The 25,141-nt window shown below is 39.2% G+C and overlaps 1 protein-coding gene and 1 long non-coding RNA gene across 9 annotated transcripts in view; one reads left to right on the top strand and one right to left on the bottom strand.

Annotated features, from left to right (window-relative positions):
• Positions 1–2,271: 2,271 nt before the first annotated feature.
• Positions 2,272–25,141, bottom strand: part of PRKAG2 (protein kinase AMP-activated non-catalytic subunit gamma 2) — a 209,568-nt gene continuing 186,698 nt past the window's right edge. For all 8 annotated transcript variants that reach the window (XM_051768289.1, XM_051768291.1, XM_051768292.1 and 5 more), the window contains 10 exons: positions 18,201–18,282; positions 16,621–16,679; positions 14,502–14,547; positions 13,691–13,745; positions 12,109–12,235; positions 11,236–11,401; positions 10,869–10,906; positions 7,932–8,078; positions 5,739–5,832; positions 2,272–3,034 (listed from right to left, as the gene is read on the bottom strand). In XM_051768289.1, coding sequence (XP_051624249.1) covers positions 3,003–3,034; positions 5,739–5,832; positions 7,932–8,078; positions 10,869–10,906; positions 11,236–11,401; positions 12,109–12,235; positions 13,691–13,745; positions 14,502–14,547; positions 16,621–16,679; positions 18,201–18,282 — 846 coding nt within the window. In that variant the 3' untranslated portion in view covers positions 2,272–3,002. The remainder of the gene's footprint in view (positions 3,035–5,738; positions 5,833–7,931; positions 8,079–10,868; positions 10,907–11,235; positions 11,402–12,108; positions 12,236–13,690; positions 13,746–14,501; positions 14,548–16,620; positions 16,680–18,200; positions 18,283–25,141) is intronic.
• LOC127461060 (uncharacterized) lies at positions 3,026–5,825 on the top strand. The gene is made up of 2 exons (XR_007899964.1): positions 3,026–3,255; positions 5,553–5,825. It is a non-coding gene; the product is annotated as an uncharacterized LOC127461060 (long non-coding RNA).

The raw sequence follows: 25,141 nt of genomic DNA, 5'->3' as shown, positions 1-25,141 counted from the left end.
GTTAAAAATATCCAGAGTAGGTAAAAACCCTTCCCAGACCAAGGAGCCCTTCAGAATAATTGTCTTTCACAAACAGTTCTTGCTGGGCAAGGATATGGACAGGGAAGCACAGGAATCGATGATGTGTTTTACAGTTCTGCTGGTTAAAATAGAATCTATTTCTTCATCTGCCCTATTGAACAGGCTTTCAGGAGTCATGGGGGACAGTTCTGCCACCTCCATCTGCAGCATGGTCCTGTCTGTGGAAAGCAAGGGAGCACCTGGAGCAGTTGCAGTGGTCTCAGATCTATAGGTACTGCTTGCTGCCTGTCCAGAGGGAAAAATGTGCAAGAACTGGAGTTTAATGACATTTTATTAACTCTTTTCCATGGCTGGGGCCTCTCACAAGCCACGTGAAGAGTCCTGGACCGAAGCTTTAGTTGCGCTGTCCCTTTAATCTGGAATATGCAGCAGCACTGCTGAGTCACCCCTCCTTTCTCTACCCTCATTTACTTACTCCTGCCCCTCCCTTATGCTGGAACAAGCATTTCTCTACTTCTGCAGAAAACTGATCTGTATTAAAAACGACACGTTTTCTTTAGCTGTGTTTACTGCATCAGCACCAGCACTTGTGCCAGGACAAGCCGAGTGCCTTTTTGATGGCACTGCTGTTTGTTGGTGCTTGTGGGGTCACACTGCGGTTCTGCTCCTCACAAATGCACAGTTCAGCTCCGAATCCCAGAAGGTAAGGGTGGAAATTCTCCAAACACAGTTTTGTGTCACTGAGGAGGCTGATGTCCGTAATTTTGCTAGTCCTGTGTCCACAAGGTGCCAACAGCACTACTTGTGATAATGTTACAATAAGAAGTCTGTACATGTTTGTCTGAAAACTGCAAATTCATTCTGGCTTTCTGCTTACTGCTGCATGCAAAGCTGCCTGTGTGGAACAGGGCCAGAAGACTTTGTGCTACAAAATACATAAAAACAAGTACCTACCAGCTGTTCAACCCTTATCTTCAAAAATACCTTGAATACAGGGCTGAAGAATATGCTCATGCAAATTAGTGATAGAGAGATCTCACGATCCATTTAGGCAACTCCCTGCCATCCCAGCTCCCAGAGGATGCTACAGTGCCTGTGCTGGGGCTGTATCCTGGCTTTTTACGTGGTTTGTGTGGCGTTTGCAGGGAGCCCTGCTGCCCACTTACCCTTAATCAGTTATCTACCACAAATTATCCCCTCCACACACCCTAGGAAGAATGAGAGCCACTATTTTTAGTACCAATCACTCCATCTCCCACACAAGGATAATCAGAGATGTGCTGATGTCAGCTCTGATGGCAGCAACCACAGCACCAGACCCCGAGGTCGCTGCTCTTGGGCCAAAGCAGCTATTCCAATTCAGCACCATCAGGAATTGCAGGGAACAGAGTCAATATTTACCCAGTCAGAAAAGGTGCTGGAAGAGACTTGACAATGTTTTTCACAGAGAAAGAAAGTGAGATAAAGTCTAAGCGAACAGTTTCCATTGTGTACTACAGGAGTGTTTTTAGACATGAAAGGTACCTGCAAGAAGAAAATTTTCACATTTAGTTCAAAATTAAAGTTCTTATAGGAAAGGGGAATTGTTCTAAAGAAAGAGTTTTTCATTACTATTAAAACCCTCACATTTTATAAGCAAACTGAAAACAGTTCACCTTTTACCTCAATGTTTATAAATGGAAAAATAATGGATCCATTTACTGCATTATTCCATTGCAGTATTCAGGGTGGAAACACAGTACAAAAGTCCTGCCTGCATTACTCCATTAGCATAAACCAACTTTAAAGTCCAGGGAAAATAGGAGTGCCTCTAATAGTTTACACTAATCAAAATGCACGTACATTTACACATGTGAAAGAACTTGGCACGAACTGCTAAAACCAAACTGTTGTTGTAGGGTTTAATTTCTTCCATCTACAAGAATCTACAGTTATAAAAGTCTCATCTTCAAACTTTACAGTACATTTACATTAGCAAATACCCCACAGCTCTCCTCATTCCTCCGCTTCTGTACAGATCATATACAATAAAAAGTTTCGGGTTTTTGTTGTACAAACATCATTTTACACTTTAATACAGATGAAAATATTGTCCTCTGGCACCTCATTTCCTCCGTGGTACCTGTGTATGACAGTACAGATCACTTTCAATTCATGCTTCTGAAATCCTCAGCTCAAGTAACACGGACTGATCAACAGGCCACAGCTTCTGCAACTCTGAAGTTTTAAATAATGAGAAAAATCTCCCACTTGTTTGTATAACAATCAACAGTTTATTAATGGATATGGTGAAATTTTAGCTATCCACCAAAGATGTGTAAAAAATTTCCATGAAAGTAAAAATAAATAAAGCTGTTTTTAAATCAGTCTTGTTTTACATTTCTGTTCAGAATGCAACATTGAACACAAAACTGTCATTGAAGTTTTAAAGAAGTCTACCGATACCCAAATTACAGCTTTTATGACAAATCTAATGAGAACTGAAACTGATTTGGTTTTAGGTTTAAAGACTTTCACATTCAAATACAGTGTTTCGTTTAGCACAACACTTCCTTTGACAGTGATGGGCAACAGTGATGACATATTGCTGTATTTTGACATAAGGCACTATGATATGAATATGCCATACACTTGCCTTATGCCACATATATCCATTGCTGACCAGTGACTTCTGTCAAATACAAAATGAAAAAGTTTCAGAATACAGTGCATTTTAATGAAGGACATCATGTGAAGTCTTCCAGCAAATGTTTTGAAGACATTTTGAAATAACGAGCCTACATTTTAACATAAGCTTTTGTCATGCTGCTTTTTTTTTTTTTTTGCGACATCACTGGGGGAAGAGACTCATCATCCGTCACTAAGTCCCAATACACATTCTCAACCATCCTGCTCTGTTCTGTTGCAGTCACTGCTCTTGAGACAAACTTGACCCAGAAACTTTGTTCAAGTTCTCCTACAAACATGTACATTCACAGCAGTCATTCGCTCTCGTTCTCCTTCTGTTTGGCACCTGTGAACAGAAGAAGAAAGCAGGTGTGACTTCCTTTGGCTCATAGCATGGGGCTTATGGAAAAGCACTGCTCATCCCAAATGCTGGAACTTTCCATGTCACCAAAATCTTAAGCCTGTATGTACCATTCATAAAGAATATACAGCAGGATTGCTGAATGCCAACACGAAACAGAGCCACGAAGGCCTTCTGACCATCATTCCTTCTGACTTCACTGGTAAGTCCAAGTAACTCTTCTGGGAGGTGACTCCAAGTGCATTTGAAGACTCTTCCCAGCACAAAAAAAAGTAGTTTAAAACCCCCCAAAGAAAAAGCCACAGCCCAAACCTGTCCCTCAGCTTGGAGCCAAGCTTATCACCATAATAGCCCTAAAAAAATGAAGCCCTGTTTGAGCATAAACTGTATAACAATTCAGTTTGAGTACACTGTGTTGATGGGCCCATTTTTCCTGGCTCAGAGGCAGATTTTGCTGACAGCAGGGATCCAGGAGACCTGTTCAGCAGGAATGTACAGCACCTCACCTCTTCCCCAGGTACTCAAACCATGCTGGGCAATGACTGAACCCCATGGTGAGCTTGGCTTCAGCATCCAACTCTAGAGAGCAAGAATTTCTTGCCAGCAACTTGGAGTTGCTACTTGTAATGTATAATCAAACACTGAAAGATTCATTAAATACATCCAGTTTTCACATCACAACTGGTAATTTTTTTTCCCTAACATAGGCTGGTCTAAATTCCTGCCAGCCAATAAATTTTCCTTTCCAGTCTCTGAAGAGAAATTAACACTTTTAGGGCATGATTTATCAGGTATGCTTACACATCCACTTTAAGAGCTAAATCACACTCCAAACTCTAAAAACTAGATTTACATTGCACACATCCCCTCTTCATGAGACACATCACAGTCTAAAATTGGGCAGCTGCCTGTGGAAATGCAATCTAATGCCTACCTGCTCCCAAAAAATGCCTTCCCTAACCTCATCTCTTCCATGGCATAACCCTGCCCTCTCTGTTGTTCTAACCCCTGTGCAGTACCCCCATACCAGACTGTTCTGTGAGCCAGCTCAGGGTGCCAAGCTGACAAAACTGCAGCTTTTTTTGCTGGCTCAGTTTCCTGTTGGATCAGTGAGTCACAGCAGCTCACAGAGATCTCAGAGTGTGGTGCTGCCACCTGTTAACACCAGCAGTGCACAGCCCACAGTCTGGGAGCAGGAACTGTCCTTTTCAATTAACTACAGAGCACTTCTACATCAGTTCAGAGTTGCCATGTAGGTGTCCATGTAATTCCAGTATAACAAAGCTCCTTGTTTGTCAATAACCAGATGCATCTTTTCTGCCTAATTTTTGCTCTAATTAAGTTTGACTCTCCTTGGATCCTTCTGCCCTCCAGTCATGGAGGAAACTCCCTTCTCTGCCTGGAGAGACACCAGCTGCCTGTCTTTATATCTCCCTCTTGGAGAGACAGACACCCCTCCATTCTCTCTCTAGGACATGATTCCATTTGATCCAGACCTTTGGGCTGATTTCTCATCCTCAGCAGTACCTTCCACAGAGAGCTGGGTTACTTGCTCTCCGAGGTTATTAAAAGAAAGCAAATGCACTGACATAATACCTCCAGCAGTGTAAGTAATTACTTCTTTTCAGAGGAAAAATCTTACTATTTAACAAGCTACATTAGCTTTTTTTTTTTAAACCTACAGAGAAAAAACACTTTAACATAATTATGTTATCTACCAGGGCAGATAAGAAATCCCAGTTAAGCTCACATTCAGACTTTCTTATTTGGAGGACACATACAGCTCCATTTATTTAGTCTGATTTTTTTTTTTTGAACCAAAATGGTAATCCTCAAGACATTTTTTGTCTTCCTCACAAAGCCAAAAGATGGCTCTGCTTTAGTTCTTGTGACACTGAAGTCATTATGTGGCCAAAGTGAAGTTACAATTAAAACATAAAGCAGGTTAGGAACTCGGGCAAAACTTAAAACCAAACCCAAACAAAAACCAACTAAATGAGACCCCTCCCAACCAAGATAAAAGTAGCAGAAATAAACCTGTATCTCTGCCCCAAGTTGAGCCAACCAAACCACCCAGCACAGCTGGACAACTGAAGGGCTCTGAGGGGGTGTTTTTGCAGACTTCATGGAAAACACGGCTGCATCCACACAAGGAGCACTTGGCCAGAGTACAGAAGCTGAGGAAGGTGGGGAAGGCACCCTGTTGAAGATATTGTCTGTATCATGGAATCATGGAATCACAGAACAGTCTGGGTTGGAAGGGCCTTAAATATCATCCAGTTCCAACCCCCTGCCATGGGCAGAGACACCTTCCACTAGACCATGCTGCTCAGAGCCCCATCCAACCTGGCCTCGGACACTTCCATGGACGGAGCATCCACAGCTTCTGTGGGAAACCTGTGCCAGGGCCTCACCACACTCACAGTAAAGAATTTCTTCCTAATGTATTTCAACTTCATCCTACTAAAACATTAATCAAGCCCTTTTTTTTTCCTCTAAAAAGACTATACATGAACAACAGGGACATTCATAAAGCTTCCTGAAGAGAAATCATTAATGTATTTAAGAACTATGACACAAGAGTTACAGAAGTTGAAGATCAATGTCTTTGTCAAATAAATTAAAGCCAGCGGGGTGTACACACTACCAAAGCCTTGTGGCAAAGGTCAGAGGGCAGATAGATCCATACCTGCAGGTGTGAGTACCAAAGCCTGTAGGATGTCAGAAAGGGAGATGATACCCACAATGCTATCGGCTTCATTCACTACCACCAGACGATGAACCTGCCAGCGGGGAAGAGAGCTTGAGATACATGTACCTGACTTAAAGTAATAGCCAAAGCAAAGAAAAAAAAACCAAAAAAAACCCAAACAAAACAACAACAACAAAACAATCAACCAACCAAACAAAAACAAACAAACAAAAAAACCCCTCTAAAGTAAAGCAGTACGAAGACAAGTAGAAAAAAAACAACTCCAAATGGTTCAAAATGTTAGCAATACCAATTCCTTTCCTTCATGGCAATTCAAACATACTTGCCCTACATAAATGAAAACAGTGCATGTTTAAAAAGCACACAGCTGTATCACATGGAAACAAAATCAGATAAACTGACAGGTAAGTCAAGATCTAGGTCTTGAAAACACTTCTGCTCTCAAAAAGTGGCACTCTCATCAAGCACTTTTCCCCAGCTTACAGGCTTTGCCCAACTCAGCCTGTGATCTCAAAAAATAAGATACAGTAATAAAATGAGGCTTCCTTCTGAAAAATAGTTTCTCTCTTTCTCAGTAGAGAGAGGCACAGCACTAAAATTTGTTGTATTTTGACATGTCTGAGTTGGTTTAAACTTAACTTTTCTCATAGGGCTACACAATTGAAACTGAGAGCCAGACTGGTTTTAAAGGAATTTATTTTCAACGGATTGTGACAAAACTTCTGTCCCAACTGTAGGGAAAGTAGGTGGATACTCCTGTATCCCGAGGCTTATCCTGAGAACAGGCCACAGCAGTGAAAGGCCACTGCAGAACCAGGAGAGTGCCCTAATTCCAGTCCTGGCACCAGAGCCTGCTGCAACGGGGCACGGGGTTGTACAACCTGAACATCACAGCTGAACCAGCTCCTAAGTAAGAGATCCTAAAAAAAGTCTGAAGTTGAGAGCCTGCTACATGTTTCCTGTTACCCAAGTGAATTATCTCTCTTCACTATTAAGCTGAGAGAAAATATTATTGTGTTTTCTTTTTTGATAAACGAAGTTGGTGATATTGTAGATGCGTTTATTAATTTTTGTATATGCATGTATTTAATAATTTTATTCCTGTCTTGGTGTAATGAATTCAAGAAAAATGGACAATGTAATTGTTTAATTTCTTTAATTTCCAGTAAGACCAAGCACTTGTCTGGCAGCTAAAATTAGCTTGTAGTTTTGACTGACTCATTTTTACATGTAATCTCACTGTGTTTAGACTGAACCAGAGGGTAGGAGTTGTTCTTCAAACCCAAACATCTAAAGCTTCTTAAGATAGTAATAAAATAATCCAAAATTGAAATCTGTATATCAGCAAAGCTAAAATTATTCCCTTTCAGGAGGAAGCTCAAGCAAATGCAGAAAGCTACAAGTAAAAATGGCCTAATGGAGGTTCTAAGTGGCTGTAACAAAGTGGAAGTTTTCCTCATATCAGTTACATGTCTGGTTTCAGCCCTGAAGAAGAAAAATAAACAAATCTTGTAATTGAAGAACTTAAAGTATATAAATATTGCTGATGACATCTCAGAGACAACTGAAACTGGTAATACAGGGGAGGAAGACCCATATACTCATTCACCTCCATGAATAAGAAAGTTTCCAGTAGTAACAAGAAAGATAAACAGCACCAAAAGAGTGGATAGCACAGATAAATAGTTTACAAGAGCAGTTACTGAAGACTTCTTACAAGCATTTATTTTCTGGACCTGTTTCACAGCATTTCCATGAGAGCAGTGCAGGATTTTATATGCATCAACTAATTGTACCCAACAAATTCCCAGAGCCAAGCTATAAACTGGAGTTTAACACATTATTTGTCTGCAAAACTTATGGCAGGGTTGGAAAAAACTTGTTTCCTTCAAAAACGCTTTGCATTCAGTTCAGGTAATGTAAAAAAAAAAAAGAAATGCAAATAGCTGAATATTATTACAGATACACTGTAAAATACTTTGCACATCCCCATAGGCATCTAAGTCTGTAAAGCAATCTAAGGCTGTAAAGCAAACTGACATCTAACACATGCAGTTATTAAAAAAAACAAACAACTCTCACCGGTAATCATAACAATTTAGAAAGGATAAACTTTTACTATTTCTTAGTTTAGTAATACAACTTTTAACTTCTAGTGAAGGGACTCACCTCAGCCTTCACTATTCTATCCACAATGGTCTCCAGTGTTTCCAGCATACTACACTTTACAACACCTTCAAAATACTGAGAGCGGTGCTGTAGGGCTTGTGTCACCGTGATATCTAGGTTATTATACGTTTTTTCAGCAGCAAGATTCTGGAAAAAAACAAACCCAAGGCCCATCAGGCACCTCAGCACTTAGTAATAAAGTACTCAGTAAAGTAAATATTTTGGCGTCAAGTAGATACACATTTCTAAAGTAAATTGAGTCTCTTCCAAGTCATATATTACACAAAGCAGATGCTTTTTGGCTTCTGTTTCTGGGAACTGTCAAGCATGCAATTATGGTAAACAACGTATGACAGACTGGATTAATTGATAAAACTGTTTGGCGATAGCCATTAGGCCAATGGAAACCTCCTTACTGTGCTATCTGGTCTTTGGCTTGGTGTGACTCACCCTGCTTTTGCCACGAGTAGAAAATGTAAAGGTGAATTTTTTTAGATTTTAGACTGCACAGAATATACAGGGGGTTTTTGTTGCTTATTCTTCACAGGACAGGGGAAGATACCAACTGCTCTGAACACCCCCCATGGCGTAGATCTTACTGACTGAGATCTAAGAGAGCAAATTAATTCTTCACCTTTCTAATTTACGGGCTCAAACTCCCTCTCCTGGACTCAGCTGGCACTGTCACTCGATGACAATTTGTGTGCCTGGGTGTATTTTAATAAGTACTATAAGAATAATATAAATGAAAACCCATCACCACCACTAAAAGTAAGAGGTTAAAAGAACCTGAAAGCTGACATTCTCAACTCTCATTTTAAGAACAGGACCATGCCTGCAGTGAGAGAACTCTGTCCAGACCTGCAAAAGCTTTCTGTGTAGGTGAGACCATAGTGGTATTTTGCTACCGTTGGCACACCCTGGCCTACTGATTTTGCTACTGAGGCACTGGAGGAAGAACAAAGAGAGACCTTTAAAATGAAAACAGTGGACCAAGCAATAAAATTGAATTAATTTTTGGCTAGAATATACTGTGATTGGTCAAATTTCTTGATTGAATTACACTGAGCGTGACAAGACAGGTTTGAGATGCCCATGAAGATAAAAGCAGTTTTGGTTAACTCATTTAACTCATTTAACTCAGTCCTAATGAAGGACATTGGGAAAACTTAAAAAGCCTCTGCAAACTGAAGTTACCCTACATACAATAACTAGTATAATATAAAGCTATTTTGTAGCGTGGGGGTTTTTTTCCTGATCCCTAAACACATTTCTTCCAAAGAAATGATCCAACATATCTAAAAATCCTATTAATTTTTGTTGCCTCATCACTTAAAATGAGAAAAGAAGTGAAAAACATAAGGAACCCTCTTACTTTTGGTGTCTTTCTGAAAAAGAATGGGAAATAAAGGAAACATGTCCTGTCTCAAAGTCTAACACAGTTACAAAATAAACTGAAACGCTGAACCCACCAACTGTGAAATTTCATTGTCTTTGGTATGTCAGATTGTCCTCTCTACAGCTACTGCCTATTTCCTGACCAGCTTTTATGGCAGAACAGGATCTTACACAGCAGAGAATCCCAAAGAACAAAGACAAATGCCAAGAAATGACAGGTAAGAGCAGTGACATCACGAAGTTTTCAGTATTAAGAGCACCGTTTGCAGCCAGAGATATTTATAAGCTTAAAGCATTTCCATTTGGGACTATTGTCCATATTCCTGAAGGCATTCTAGGCAACGTTTCAGATATCTGGATTCTTCATTAGCTCAGCTGGTTGGTGGAATAAGCAACCTGGGCACTGAAATCCCTACAAAATAACGTAGCTGTCAGATGCTGCAATTACAAGGCAGGTGCATACAGATGGGATGGGACAGGGGTAAAAAAGAAATAAACATATTTTTCAAGTTTCCAAAAGCCATGAGAATAGAAGAGCTCTTGCTCTCCAAGGCTGGCAAACCATGGCATGAATCTGACTATGCTGCTGCAGTACTGAGGGAAAGCCAGAAACAGAGTCCTGGATAAGATCTAAACCAGAAGGAATACAGATGCAATGTTCTGGAGTCAGAGACCCACAAAGGAGTGGGCCAAGTAGCTTTTAGCTCACTGAGAAAGTCAAGCTGTGCAAAGTGCTCAAACTGCACAGAGAAATCTGCATTCTCTTTGAAAACAGACTGTGGAATGGCAGCAGCTGGAAAAAGAAAATCCTTGCTCAAAAATAGAAACAAACACAAAAAGAACAGAACAGTTGTAAGGGACCTACAACGACCCTCTGGTCCAATGGCCTGACACTTCAGGGAGGATCAAAAGCTGAAGCATATTATTAAGTCCCAAGGCCTCTTAAACACTGACAGGACTGGGGCATCCACCACCTCATAGCAAACCTCTCCCAGTGTTCGACCACCCTCTTGGTAAAGAAATGCTTCCTAATGGCCAACCTAAACCTCCCCTGGTGCAGCTCTGAACCATTCCCACATGTCCTGTCACCAGATATCAGGGAAAAGAGATGAGCCCCTCACTCTCCACCCTCCTTCCTCAGGAAGCCACAAGAGCAATGAGGTCGTTGCCCCCCAGCTCCTTTTATCCCCACAAACCCAGAGTCCTCAGCCATTCCTTGTAGGACACTCCTTCCAGCCCTTTCACCAGCTTTGATTCCCCTCTCTGGATTATGCCCTCTTTTTGTAAGAGTACAGCCAGATCTAATTTTGGGTAACATCCAGAACAGTCGATGCTTGTCTGCAAATAGTATTACTAAGAATAACTTAAATAAAAAGTAGGAATTAAAAAAATGTTATGCAGAGTGAACTGAATCTGTTTCATTCAGTTTGTTAATTACAGCCTAAGGAACAAAATAACCAAAACTGTCGTATTAACAAATTCACTTGCAATTGCTTACTGCATACAAAATATTTAATAGAATTTAAGAGATATACTTACTATTACATCAAATTTGGAATAAATATCTACAACTTTTCCTAAAGAATAAAAGAAAACCAAAAGTTAACAAAGTGCTTAAAATGCAAAATCAGTTTTCTTCCTTCCTGCTTTCATTTGTTACATTATAATTACACAGAAAAAGACTGGAAAAAAAACCCCAACAAACAATCTACTAAACAATGAGGTTCTTCCAAGACTATCAACCTACATCTTGCATAAGCATTTCTTTATATTCCCATTCTTCCCCCATGCAGTTTTGATTACTTTTTTTTTACTCTTTCTTGCCTTCTCCCCCCACCCCAACACCAGCCCAGGGTTCAGCACGATTTATTTTACCCCACTTGTGCACAGGAGACCCAGCACACACCTGACTCATCCACAACAGGTAACGCCGATATCCTTCTGTCTACAAATATATTCAAGGCTTTAATGATAGGAGTGTCTGGATGTATGAAGGCAATGTTGTGATAAGTTCCTATCCCAAGTTCATCCAGATTCTTCTTCATAAAGGCAGGCTTTGGCATCTCTGACATCTAGGAAAGTCAGAAGGAATGTGTTTACAGTGTAGTTGTCTGTGTTCACTCATCCATCTGCAGACTCCAAGTGATGGTTACAGATCACTGCAGGAACCTGCTACCAGATTAATGTAAAGCTCAAACAAGCTCTGACCTCAGAGTTTCTGTTCAAAGCAGCTCTAAATTAAGAGTATGTAACTAAGTTTTTTGCTTATTTTTTCTGGTAATAACCCATTGCTAAAAGCTGTAGATCCTAAGCTGTGGCATTCCCACTAAAATTGGAGAGAGGAGGCAGCACAAGACTAAGCTGAATGTTTATTCTGAACTCTCCTCGCTGTGTTTGGCCTCTTGTTCATTCCTGTGACTAACACTACTACAGGGAGTAATGACAATCTCATCTCTGGGAGACAGTTAAATCTTCTTTTCATGTAAACAAGGTTCTGAAGCTGAGAAGATGTTCCAGAAGGGACAGCAAGTTACTCCAATAGACAAGTCCTTGGTGTTCAGGTTTCATTAAAGGGTTAAAACAAAGTAAAGATAAAGTACAGGTCCTGCATCAGTCTTTAATTTCTCTAATTTCTCCGTTATCAAGAAAAGATATGCATGGACACAATGAATATAGAAGTTTATCAAGAAGTTTCTGCACCAGGACTTAAATTACTTAATTATATTAGATGTCTACTGGGGGAGAATCAATTAAGTACAGCATAGCTCAAAATACTTACAAAAAGCTGGAGGAACTTGAGGATTCTTTTATGGGTAAGTATATAAAGTGCATTTCCACTGACTGGATCTATAACTGGCAATCTGTGGATTTTGTTTTTGATCAACGAATATACAGCATCAAAAAGGCTGAGGAGAAAAACATTTTATTTTTTTTAATGATTTCTAGCTGACAATGAGCAATGCCAAGTGATATATATGTATATATACACATTTTTATATGTTTATAAATATATATATTTTTAATATAAATATAAACCTATGTGTAAATATATAAAAATGTAAATGTAATGGAAATATATATTTACAAATGTATAAATATTATAGATTATAAATATATGTTTACAACCCCCCCATGAAGCCCATGTGGTGAGTAATTATTTGCATTATCTATAATGTTACAGAAAACAGAAGTTAAGGGATTTCAAATTAACTTTTGCAGCTGGTAAAAAACATCAATAACAACATGCTCATGGACATCTAAAACCAATAAGAAAATGTGATGGAAATTGATTTTTTGCGGTATAAAGTATAGTGGAAAGACTTCTTCACATGTGCAAACTGTTTTTGCAGTGAGTGCTGTGCCCACAGTATCCCAGCACTCAGAATGGGTATTTTTGAGACAAACAGTGAAAAACAGAGAGGTCTTGTAATTAATGCACCTCAATCTTTTATAAATGTCTTACTGCATCTTCTTCATTGCAAGACTTCTCTTGCTGCACCTTGGACTGAAAACAATTGTACTATTTTGCTGTCTTAACAATATTCTTTGCAACCAGCTACCTTTCAAACTACATCCTCTGCTACTTAACTGAATGACTTATTTGTGACTTAATGGTAATTCTGCTGAAGATACAGCACATCATTACCTCTGAGATAATCAGTAGACTAGTCCACAAACTGAAAGCAAGAACCAGAACTTCACCCTCCACTTCAGGGATTAAGTAGCACTCAAGACATAGCTGATCAACCAAAGCTCTCTCTCAAGTTACATTTAGTAAATAAGGCATAATGATAGTTTAAAAAGTCTTTCTTTCAACTTTCATCAAGAAGAAAAGGAAAGTCATTTATATTTTAAGAAACACAACCTTGCAGTAGAGCAGAACAAACCACAAAGATATTGTCTTTCCTTTAGTTAAGGAAAGTTACTTGCCTGGAAAAGTACTTTTAAGTCTTCAATTCCTGTGATTGCTGAGAACAAGACAGCTGAAAGGCTCTCTACAATTTTTGATTTTTCTGAAATAAACAGGACTTACAGGGTAGCTTAAGTGTCATCATATTGCCTTTTTTGCATGTTTTGGGGCAATTAATTTTGACCCATGTTTAGTTCATTTACCAGAGCAGTTATGCCAAAAAAAGGCAAAAGTTCAATTAAAAATTCACTTCTTTGGATAATCAAAAAAGTCCTCACTCACAATAAAAAAAAGCTCTCACATCTCCTTGATTATATTAAAAGACAGTCCTTAATTACTGTACTCTAGTTTACAATCTAAATTGTTTCTTATTATGTAAAGAAGCTCAAATTCAGTGCTGAGATGGAGGTAATGTATTTCAAGTGAAGCAGACTGAACAGTGAAATCCTACCTTGCATCTGGGGAAATGTTCACTAAAGGTTTAAATGTCTCTTGTAAATAAAGCTCTGGGGACAGAAAATGAATAGACTGTTACCACTTCACACAAAACCATTCCATTTTATGAAAGCATTTTATGAACTCATTCATACAAAATTAAGTGGAGGACAAACAGCAATATGCACAGTTATCTTAGTTATTCTACCACTTATGCACATTCCCCTATATTGAAATTAAAAAGACAAATTTTAAAAGCAGCACTAAGCTGAACACCACCAGGGGTCACTGCAATTGCAGCAAATAATCCTTTCCTCGGTCGGTTCTGTGAGGCTCTGCTGCACAGGGTACCTCCATGAATTATTTCATGTCAGACAGTCTATTTTTTAACATAAAGCTGCCTCCCTGCATTCAGCACTTGTGTTCACACCCATACATTGCATGAATTTCTAGTTGCAGCTCCCTCAGGCAGAGCTTCCTGCTCACCCATCAGTTCACTCCACCTATCCTGTCTCAGGTACATTCCCATTCCAGTATCCCACACATGCTGCCTTACTCCAGGTTGTTTTTCTTTCTTAAAGAGCAAGTTGGTGCTAACCAAGAACAAGGGACAAAGTATTATACAGCCCAGATCAGCAGTTCATGTGCTATTTCAGATAGAAAAGTAAGCAGCAGGAGCCAAAACAGAAGCATTTACTATTTCTGCTTTCACTAAAAAGTATGTGGAGAGAGACAAGCTAAGTCTATGATTAATTGAAAATTCAGTATGCTGAAATAGTGGAAATAGTAAATTATCAAGTAAATTATCAAGTAGTAAATATTCTCACCCCTCCAGGTTTCTATCTTGTGCTCCTCCAATTCATAAATCTGAACCTACAATGAGGAGATGGAAGTTTAGCTTGAATTTTAAATCCACATTAACATTATAAACATCCGAACAATTTTCTTTTATTTCACTGCTTGTAATAGAACAGAGTAAGAACAGTCCAAAACAACAATAACAAGAAGAAAGGGTGCAACCCTGCTCAGTGCACAGTACCATCCAGGACCTATCATTCTGGGGGACAGAAAGACCTTATGCCAGCCAAGGTTTGTAGTCCAGGTCTCTTTTGGCTTCAAAGGCATCCCCTCAGTAATTTATCTCACCTTAAAACAGTTATCCAGAGTAAACCCTCTGGTGATTCCTCACACACCCACACCAGCAAAAAGCTTGCCCTGATCACTTGACTGCTTAATGCTAACAGATTAATTTTACTTAATTACTAACAAGCAAGAGCACTTCTTTATGGAGGAACTACCTGGATGTTCCTCATCAATCAATTGAGGGTATTACCTATTACATGAATAACAATGTGCTTCACACTGTATGTGTTGTGATGCATTTAGCAAGAATGATTAAAATATTTAAATAATTACATTTTCAGCATAATTTCACCTATTAAGACTAGAGCATTCCCTGATGGAACATTAATTTACTTATTTTTCTTACAGAAGGCTGCATCAATCACTTAAGTCAAATATTGTCTCTTCTCAGCTATTCCTCCTTCCTGCTGCCATTTTAAGCAGAACACATGGAATAGAATGTTAAACAATATAAATGAGTGACAACAGTCAGACCTTAGGTAAAGTTACATGGAAAAATCAGTAGTGTTGAGGTTGAGTGTCACTGCAATACAGAAACCATTTTTAAGAAGTTACCAGTTACCACTTTTAATTGCTTCTCCCTCCACCCTTTGTAAATCCCCAGGGAGAAAAAAAGAATTTTTTAACAAGAAAAAAGGACAGTGCAACACACTGTTGGCATCTGACAAGAATTTCACTATAAATTTTAAAAATTAACATGAGCTTTGAGAAGGCAAATGTATCAGATGTCTGCTTCATCCAACTGTTCTTGATTTTTTTAGCTAGTAAAACATCGTACATATGTTCTAATTGGTAGGGGGGGAATTGTGATTTGACAGGAACAAGAAAGGGATGTAAATGTTTGTATGAACATGCAAGCTAGAGAATTTCATCAACTGACTGCCAATGGGAATTTTAAATTACAGTTAATTGAAGCCAACAGATCTCCAACTGATTGTGCAATTCAACCACATAACTAAAATATTTGCATATATTTTAACTAGTTTAACTTGTTTATTCCACACCATCACTCCAGGAACAGTAATTTTTTAAGGCATCCAAGCCTCTGCGAGCAGCATCCTGCTTAACTCCACACACTCCTTTTGGAATAGCTCCATCATAGTTGTGAGACAAAGATGATTTTATCAACATGTGAACCACACATAGCTATACACTTGATTTTTAAATATAATGAACTTTTACAGGTAATGTCAAGATATCCTCCCCAAGTGGATTTGGTTGATATTTGCCATTTTTCAAGAGCTCTGGTTACTTTTGAAGTATGTGCTTTGAAACAACCTGAACACAAATAAATACAGTGATTACTAATCAAGTCCCTCACACTTTTTATATCACATCTAGTTTCTAGTAAGTGTGCTAAGCCAGGTCCTTCATCCCAATTCATCCCTAATGAATCCCAATTCATTAGTTGCAACACTAAGAGGAGCCTTTCATTCAAAGGGAAGGCTCATTAAGGCAAACACCACGTAAAACATCATAAGAGGTGGCACTCAGTAAGGGAATCCCTCATATTTATACAAGTGTAACTGAAGCAGACAGGTTATGTTACCTGCCCAAGCTCAGGATGCTCCTGGCTAAAGCTGGGAGCTGAACTCAGGTATCCAGACAACATTCTGTAACCTTGCACACACAGACATCTTTTCTCTCAAAAAAAACCCAAACCCACAGTGAGCATTCCCCCACTATATCTAAACTTTCAAAGACTTAAATAATAATGAGAATCATCATAAATCTTTCAGTTTGATATTTCAGTCTCTGTACTGTATGGTAAATGACCAAATTATAGCTTAACATCATACTTACCATTGGAGACTTATAGTATCTATGTAGTATGTTAATGAAATCTGTAATTGTTAACATTCCTGTAACAAGTAATAAATAAAAAAAGGTATTTAGATAGATATTTAACATACAGAACTTTCAGCTATTTTCTCTATTTATACTCACAACATATAATTTAATAAACATTAAATCCATGTAACATTCTATTTGTATTGGAATACTTAACAGTAGAATTCCAAAACTATGTCTGTCCACTTTCACACTGACACATTATTTCAGAATCAAAACACATGCCTGAGTTAATATTCAAAATTATAACCCACGTGCTTCTCCTCACTTCCAATCTGACTCAAAAAAACCCCTTGAATTCAGACAACATCCATCTCCAAAAGAGTAAAAAGAAAAGAGGGGGGTTAGAACATCTTTAAAGGCTGGAGAACTATCCTTGCCTTTCATTTTCTTTTTGAAGACACACTCTCATTATGTACTTGCCAAATCAGGCAGAGTCTTAGACTCAAATGAAGGAACAGTATAATCCGTTTTTATTAAATATTACCTATTAAAGAAGTTCAGTCATTTCCATGGTAATCCTCAATGTCTGTATTGAAATGTGACTTAAAAAATATAGTACACCCATAGTATATGTATTTCAAGCATCAACACCAAACTAGGTAATATAATACTGATGATTAGTTTAGTTACTTTAAAATATTAATCTTTTTTGAGCTTTCAACTTCTAGATTTGAGAAGATGCTCCACTGTTTACTACTCTTACATCTAAACTGAAGAAACTAAGAAATGGGGAAGGGAAAAATTAATTTGGAGGTCAGCTTTAAATCACTAGAGTTTAGTTACAGATAGAATATGAAATGAAATTAAATATGGCAGACACAGCACTCCTATGGTGTATTGCAGGAAACTACTGCCCCTCCTCACTTGCATTTAAAATATTTTAATAAATGCTTTATTAAGCATCTACCATTCACTTCCAAGAATCCTCACCCTACATTCCAGGTCACAAGAAGTACATTTAATACTATTTGCAATTGCCACTGTGACCCCACTTTCTAACTGCAACAGAGATCTAGTTTTGGCAGACTATTGTTGTGGCAATTAATGACACGATTTTTAAGAAAAGCAATACATGGATCTAATGCTTTTCTCCCAGTATGGGACATACCTGTAACATTCAATATTAGTTCTGGTATTTAAAGATTCCTCAGTGCAGCTTATTGAGCACATACAGGAATAGGCTTGTACAGCACCCATATCATGATACTGCAAAATGAAATTATTCTCTTTATAGTTATAATTTTCTAATTTCCTTTTTGTGACCATCACCTTTATTTTTAAATACACAGTGAAGTGCACATATTAGAGATGAAATTTCAGAAGGTTGAGACCTAAAAGAACCATCATGATTCTCAAAGCACAGCAACACTATGAAAGCTGGCAATATTTCACTCCTCAGGAGGAAAAAGAAACCCTCTTTGCCATTGCCTCTCCAGGATGTTGGATGATGGCCAGCCCCAGAATACCTTCAGCAACAATAAAGCACCTTGAAAATTCAAGTAATTCTGAATAATGTCAGAACTACTTACCTACAAAACTCTGTTTTTTACTCTCCCACAGTGGAGCTGCTCTCACACCATTTGCCACCAAGGCAAAAAAGGCTTTCTTTACCTGTAAAAAAAACCAAAGAACAACTGAACAAATCTTTGCCTTGTCTTTGCCAGACACCAGCAGAAGGGTTTCCCCTTTCACTAGGAAAAAAAAAAGGCGGCATAAGCAGGTACCTGGTATTCAAAACAGAACATAAACCACACAGGGCAAACAAAAGCCTTAAGCCTTTTACTTTCAAAATGGTAAAAAAGCTAGAAAAAAGCTTAGCAAAACCAGATCTGTATTTCTTTTATTACAGGAACATTCGAGATGAAAGTCTCCGATATCTCCATAGAGAGAGGCTTTAGTTTAACACCTGAAGACTGTGCTACACTCCAGTCAGTGTTCACTACAGCAAGTTGTCAAAAAAAAAAATGAGACTGAAACAATGTCCCCTCCAGCTCTCAGAGTCTTGGTTTTTACAAATTAAAAGGAATTGCCTGATTATTTTAAATACGACTGAAAGTTAAAAGGATTAGATGGCTTGTTTTGCTGCTCAAGAAATCAACCAAGTAATTTCATTTCTTAATGAATTAACTCTCCTTAATTTCTGAATCAGAAGTTACAAGGTTGTGGTGCTCTTCTGAAAAGAAAAACTTCCCTGTCAACACTGGTTCTCTGAAGCATGAAGAACTCAGGCTTTAGTGCAACTCAAATTCCTGATCTCTTGGTGATATGTTCAAGCATAATATTCTTCCTGTCCTGCCTACACCCCTAAATAGTCTTCCTAGGGAAAACACAATGAAGAATTGATGGTTCTTGTCCAGGTCTTAACCTGGCACAAAACTAGGACATAATCAATCTATTTTTCTATATCCATGGAATTGGTCCTCAGTCCAAATAACACAGAAGTAGCAATTGCAAATGCTTAACAGACCATGATTACATAGTGGTATTTTAAGTGTTGGCTTTGTGCCAAGGGGCTCCTCTCCACAACAGATTAAGGAATAAAGGGGCTTCACAGTCAATGGAATCAGCATCCAAAAAAGTAGGGGCAAACAAAAACATAGGTAACAATCCATATTTCTTGCTACCTCTACACAGCCCAACTGCTCTCTCTGACCATGAGAAGCAAATCCACCCTCCAAACATCAGCAGATGACAGCTCTCAAAGCTGCCTCCTGAATTCAGAGATGCCTCTGCCTCATCAACAATGAACAAGAATAACGATTTGCTTAACAACCACCACCCCTAAACTGCATTGAAACTGAAGAAGCCATGGGGGGGGGGGGAAACAACAGCAACAACAACAAAACAGGACCAGAAGTAAGACTAAGATACACACCACAGTATTCATCTAGAAAATGGTTAAACAGAAAGGTCCCAGAGGTGTTCAGCCACCTTGATGACACAAAATTCACCACAGGAGCAAACTAACTCATGAGGGAGACTGAAACCACACAGGAACCCTCCAGGCAGATACATGAAGTGTTCCCACACAACAGCATCACACTTAAGAGTTCCTGCAGCAAAAACTCACTGCAGTGAGCTATTTGGGGAGCAGATATGAGGCAGAAGTGAGCTCACACAGACTAACTCCACTTCAGGGCAAGTTCTAACCACTCTTCATCAAAAAAGGGGAAAGTGCACTCACACTGCCTGACACTGTGAGCCCTCAGCTCCGATGTCTCTCCACAACAGCCATCACACGAGGTAACAGCCATTGTCAGCTCATGTCCCAAGTCTTTCACAAGAGCAAGATGTTCAAGCTGTATCAGAGCAAGAAGGTAACAGCTAATCCATTAAAGCCAGGGGGGGAAATAACTTTCTTCCAGATAGTAATCATGCACCACAACTCCTCAAGCAAGTTTACAAACTCTAATTGATAACCTGGAAAAGAAGCATGCCCGTGGCAGAAAAGATGTGGAAAGCCAACTACAGGACTCCAGGCAGTCTCCAAATTCCTGCTGCTACTTCTTTCCCAGACACAGTAGCAGCAAAGAACACCACCCAGCACCACGTTCTGATGGGAAAGACAGTAAGGTTGAGGTATTATTTTAGATTCAGAAATGATACTTCAAGAGAGACAACTCTAAAGACATACTATGCAAGATGCTGAGCTTGTAGACAAATTCAGAAGGGAAAAAAGAAAAAGATTCTTCAAAGGATCACTTCTGATCCTGCTTGATTTATCTGCAAGTTATTTGTCTCCAAGAATCTCAAGTATCTTCAGTTAGGTGCCATCTTGTCTAGCTTTAATAGGCATATTTTGGAAAAACTGCTGAACAGATACAGCTACTGAGACAGCTCAGACTTAAATCTTGCCTAAAAGACAGTGAGTTTAGCTTAGACATTATGATGTTAAACATCTGATGTAATAAATCACCAAAATTTAGTAAAGAAATATTTAAACTCATCCCCCTGGGCTGTCCTCCTAGATCACAGCTCAAGTGACATTCCTACTGTTTTATAGTAGCAAGTGTTACACAGTTACCTTTTAAATAAAGTAAAAATGCCATCAGTTCTTAATGTTATATACTTGTCTTTTATTTTAGTAAGGTAATTACAAAGCAAAATCCCAACTTAATTCCTATTTACTAAAACTGCTTGCAAGCACCAATGCACACTCATCCACTCACACTTTCCTTTAGTTTCTGTGGTTGACCAGTTTCAGTTGCCCAAAGGACTGCTTGGTGGCTAGACAAAGCACTGGGGTGTGGAGCTGGGCTTCTGTCCAGCACATTTAGATGTTTCATGCAGAAAATACCCACAGGAACCTTCCATTCTGTTGATATATAGTTATTAGCCTTTGAAGATCTCTACCATGTCCCATCTTTGGACCTCCAACAGTGCAGTTAAGTCTCAACCCCACCAGTGTTGCCGTTTCTCTGATCTGGAGTGTTGGACTGGCCTGACCTTCACAAAACCATTGTTCTTCTGCCAGAGCCCATAGATTGTTGCTGCTCAACACCACGCACAAACATGCTTTGAACAAAGCATTTTTGTTCTTATTAACCATGCAGTGGTCCTAATACACACAACGAACCACTAAAAATGGGATTTATCTGCCCAAATTTAGGGGTTGTTCTGTCATATATGCTGACCTTGCACATTCACCGTGTCTCTTGACAGTCAGCTGAGGGAAACAGTAATTTCTGAGGCACAACTCACCAGCCTTTAACAGAGGTTAAGTTGCATCCCACGGATGCCACTTCCCCCCCTCACTAAGATGTCCAGACATTTAGATGAAGAATCCCATTCTGTGTGACTGTTTTCTCCAAGATTTTGCCCCTTGGGTAGAAGAGCCACATTACAGCTAAGGAACAAAGCAACCAAAATCTTACATGTATCACAGATCACCTCAACAATAGGTGTTATTACACCCAAGTGAGCAAAACAGGAAAAAGCTCTTTTTACCACAAGAACTCATTAAACTGACTGTGAATGTGCTGAATAAAAGAACAGACTAATTTAGGTTAGACATGACTTCTGGAGGTCATTCTGTACACCATTCAAACATTTCCACTGCAAGTCTTAAGGAGCACAAAGCCTCCTCCAATATAGCAGTCATTACCAAGAAAGCAGGAGTTAGACCCAGACACGGGAAGTCCTGTTTTTCAGGTAGTAGAATATTTGGAAAATCTTGTCTCTTATGGTTAGTGAGCTCCTAAACAAGCTTGATTACTGGGCAGTGAAACCAGAAACAGTGGTAGAAGATTTCACCAGACTATAGAATAAGTTTTTCCTCACTGACAGGAAATACTGAAAGGGACGCTCCTCGTTATGACCAGTAATCCTACAAGCCCTTTCAGAAATGCTCTCTCCAGTAAACACCTCTGAATGAGGGAAGCATCTGAAAGTAAAACTGAAGATGAGTTTACTTACAAAAATTCAGCCTATGTACATAGGCATTTTGTTTTACTTAACACTGTGTTATGAAAACTGTAACTCCACGTGTAAGTGACCAGTGGCTTAAATTCATCTTCCAGGACTGTCCCATAAGGTCAGGAGGGTGAACTGCTGCTGTTGTTAAGAACTGGTTTCATCTGCCTTGCAATAAGATTCTTGTTCTTGACAAGATGATGGAAGAAAAGAGCTGTAACAGCTCCTGGTGCTAAAGGGTTGGTGCTGAGTAGAGAGTCCTACTGAGCTGAAAGACACACAGTTGACCACTGGCTCAAGACAAAGTCACCTTGAAAGAGCCTGGAGGGAGCAGAAGCAGGAAACAGTTATGGAACATCTTCAGATATGGCAGCACCAAGCAAGAGGATGCAGCAAATGACTGTCCAGTAGCATGGACAGTGTTAAAAGATCTGCCAGAACTTCTGTGGTGTGGCTGCTGCCAAAGGGCAGGATGATAAATGTGTCTCTTGCCTTATCTTTCACTGTATAAGCCAACACCAGGCATTTGTCTGAAAAGCCCCATATATGACCCCAGGAAATATCTATTTTATCAGATCAGAATAGGAAGGAAGAAGCTCCTTCTAATTTTTGGCACAGAGCTCCCATAAAAGCAGTATCAGACCCACATGACCCCTGATGCTTTTATCATCTGATTCCTAATGGGTGGATGCTCAAGGGTGATTTAAAACATTCATCATCATTTTCACTGGATAAATCAACAAATTCCCAGTCTTGTTTCATGATTATTTTTAAGGACTAGAAAACTAGAGGCAAGGCACACCTCCAAAAATACACATGTGGACCAGAGTATCAAACCCAAATCTTTCAGGCAGTCACTGAGAAACAACAATCCTTCCCAGCACATCAAAGTACAGAGTTTGATATGTAGTTGAAAGGAATTTGCAAGAGGCATCCAGCTTAGCAAAGTGGATAGGAACAGCTGAAGAAGTATAGGAAAAGGTTAAACTCCTACACCCATACACTCACAGGCTCTAAGTACCAAAAAGCAAGGCATGGAATGGCTTCTCAAGGGCTTCCCCTTGTAAAGGTGAGAAAGTTTTCCACTTTCAAAGGAGAGCAATATCTTCACAATATGAGCAAATATGGCAAAATCACTCTAGAATACAGTCTTTGTTCTCACTGTTGGAGTACGAAGATGCAAGAAAGAGTTACCCTGAGACTTTCCTCTCAGAGGCCAAACACTCTCGTTTCAATAGTTCTTACCAAGTAAGAAGACAAAGAGAAGTATAACTGGTCCTTGTTGTAGCAGGAAAACCATCAGGCCTCTGCTGCAACTTCTGTACTGCAAAAAAACTGGGCAACCCACACTTCACTCCCTCAGTCTAAATGTGTTTATGAGCCAACTGACTCCCAAATGCTTTTGATGTGAAAAAATGAGGAATGAGGCAACCCTTTCTAGCCCAACATAAACAGGACTGTGTTTCTTTAAGCAGCGTGGTAAGTTCTCTTGACTGCCCAAATGTTGGCAGATCTCCAAGAGAGGAAAAATAAAAAAACTACTGCATATGAGGGAGAGGTAAACCTGATGGTCCAGCTGCATAAGACAGGTTTATAACACGTTTCCCTGCTATTCCCTCACATCACCAGGATTTTAGGCAGTGCTTCTTCTGTATCAGGCTGAAAGGCACATCCCATAATCCTTGGGTTTATGTACTTGTTTGACAATGCAGCCAGCAAAGAGGTAAAACAAGGTAACCAACTACCTGAGTCACATTAACACGGTGCCAAAGAGGGTGCAAGCCCACTCTGAGGTGCAGCAAATTGTAATCTTTTCTTCACTGAAAAATGCTCTTCAACAATGACTGGAGGAGCTCACATGGTCTTTTCTTCCCCCCCTCTTATTCACTCTCAGCTTATCCTGGGAGTTTTTGGATCCCATGTGATGCAATACAGACCACTGGAGAAGGCCAACCACCCACTGTCACCCAAGCAGAGGCTGTGATACAGTATTTGGGAATACAGAAAAAACACAATACTAAGTTGAAAATACAACTTTGCCACTGAAAGTCTTTGGAAAGCCCTCTTCTCCCACACTGTCAGCATCATTGTCAAAGGACTTACTTCTGTGAAGTTGGAATTAAAGACTCCTGCATTTCCCCCCCCAGATCCCACAACCATCACCCTGATAATACCAAAGCAGTAAATACATCATGCATTTTTGCTTCACGCCCCAATGCAATGACATTTAAACACCTTCAGTTGAGAAGGTTCTTCCCAAATGCAAGACCTGAAGCAAAGAAATTTCAGGGAGGTGGACTGATTTTGCAGAGGATCTCCACATCAGCTTTCCAAATGGTGAGGAGGAAACTGAGAAACACTTCTAACTTGTAATCTAGGGATGATACCTAGTGTCAGGAAATAGTTCATGTTCTTGCATGAATTGCTCCTTTCTTTTTAGAGGATTATTAATTGCTTTGTCCTTTATGTTTCCCAAAAAATGGCTGGCAACATTGGGAAGCATATTAAACATTAACTTGCAATTTCTTTTTCTTTTTTTTTTTCCTTTAAATACAATTGTAATGCCCAATCCAGACATCTTTTTAAATTACAGAGAACTACAGTCTCTGTAAAGGAGCTATTTTAACTAGTTAAAAACGTCTTTTATAGTGCATATATATAGTTCAGTGTTTTTACAAACTGACTCGTCTGGAGAGACTAAACCAGTATGGAGACTACAACCAACCATCTCATCATGATGGCATTCAAATTAATTTTCCAATTATTTTCTTCCTTGGTCTATGAATTTGGTAGAAGCATTTCCTCCTCAAAGGGCTATGCTGTTAAAAAAAAAGGCTACTTAAGGACTTACTAAAGACTTTTGCCTTGAGGGAGGGCTGAGCAGGTCTTGAAGAGAAGAATTTCTTCCTTTACCTTATTACACCCTCAAGTAGATTAGAGAAAAATTGGACAAACCTTTTATTAACTGAGAGGCTACACGTTTGCTTTAGCATCTGAAAAACCCCAAGCAGTAAACATTCACAAGCAGCTCCTCTAGCTCAGGCTGAATTTTGGAAAG

Source organism: Manacus candei, unplaced genomic scaffold, assembly GCF_025592945.1.
Source record: "Manacus candei isolate 608988 ecotype Guabito, Panama unplaced genomic scaffold, ASM2559294v1 h1tg000094l, whole genome shotgun sequence".
NCBI lineage: Eukaryota > Metazoa > Chordata > Aves > Passeriformes > Pipridae > Manacus > Manacus candei.
The sequence above is the reverse complement of the archived record's forward strand: the minus strand, read 5'-3'. Positions and strand labels throughout refer to the sequence as shown.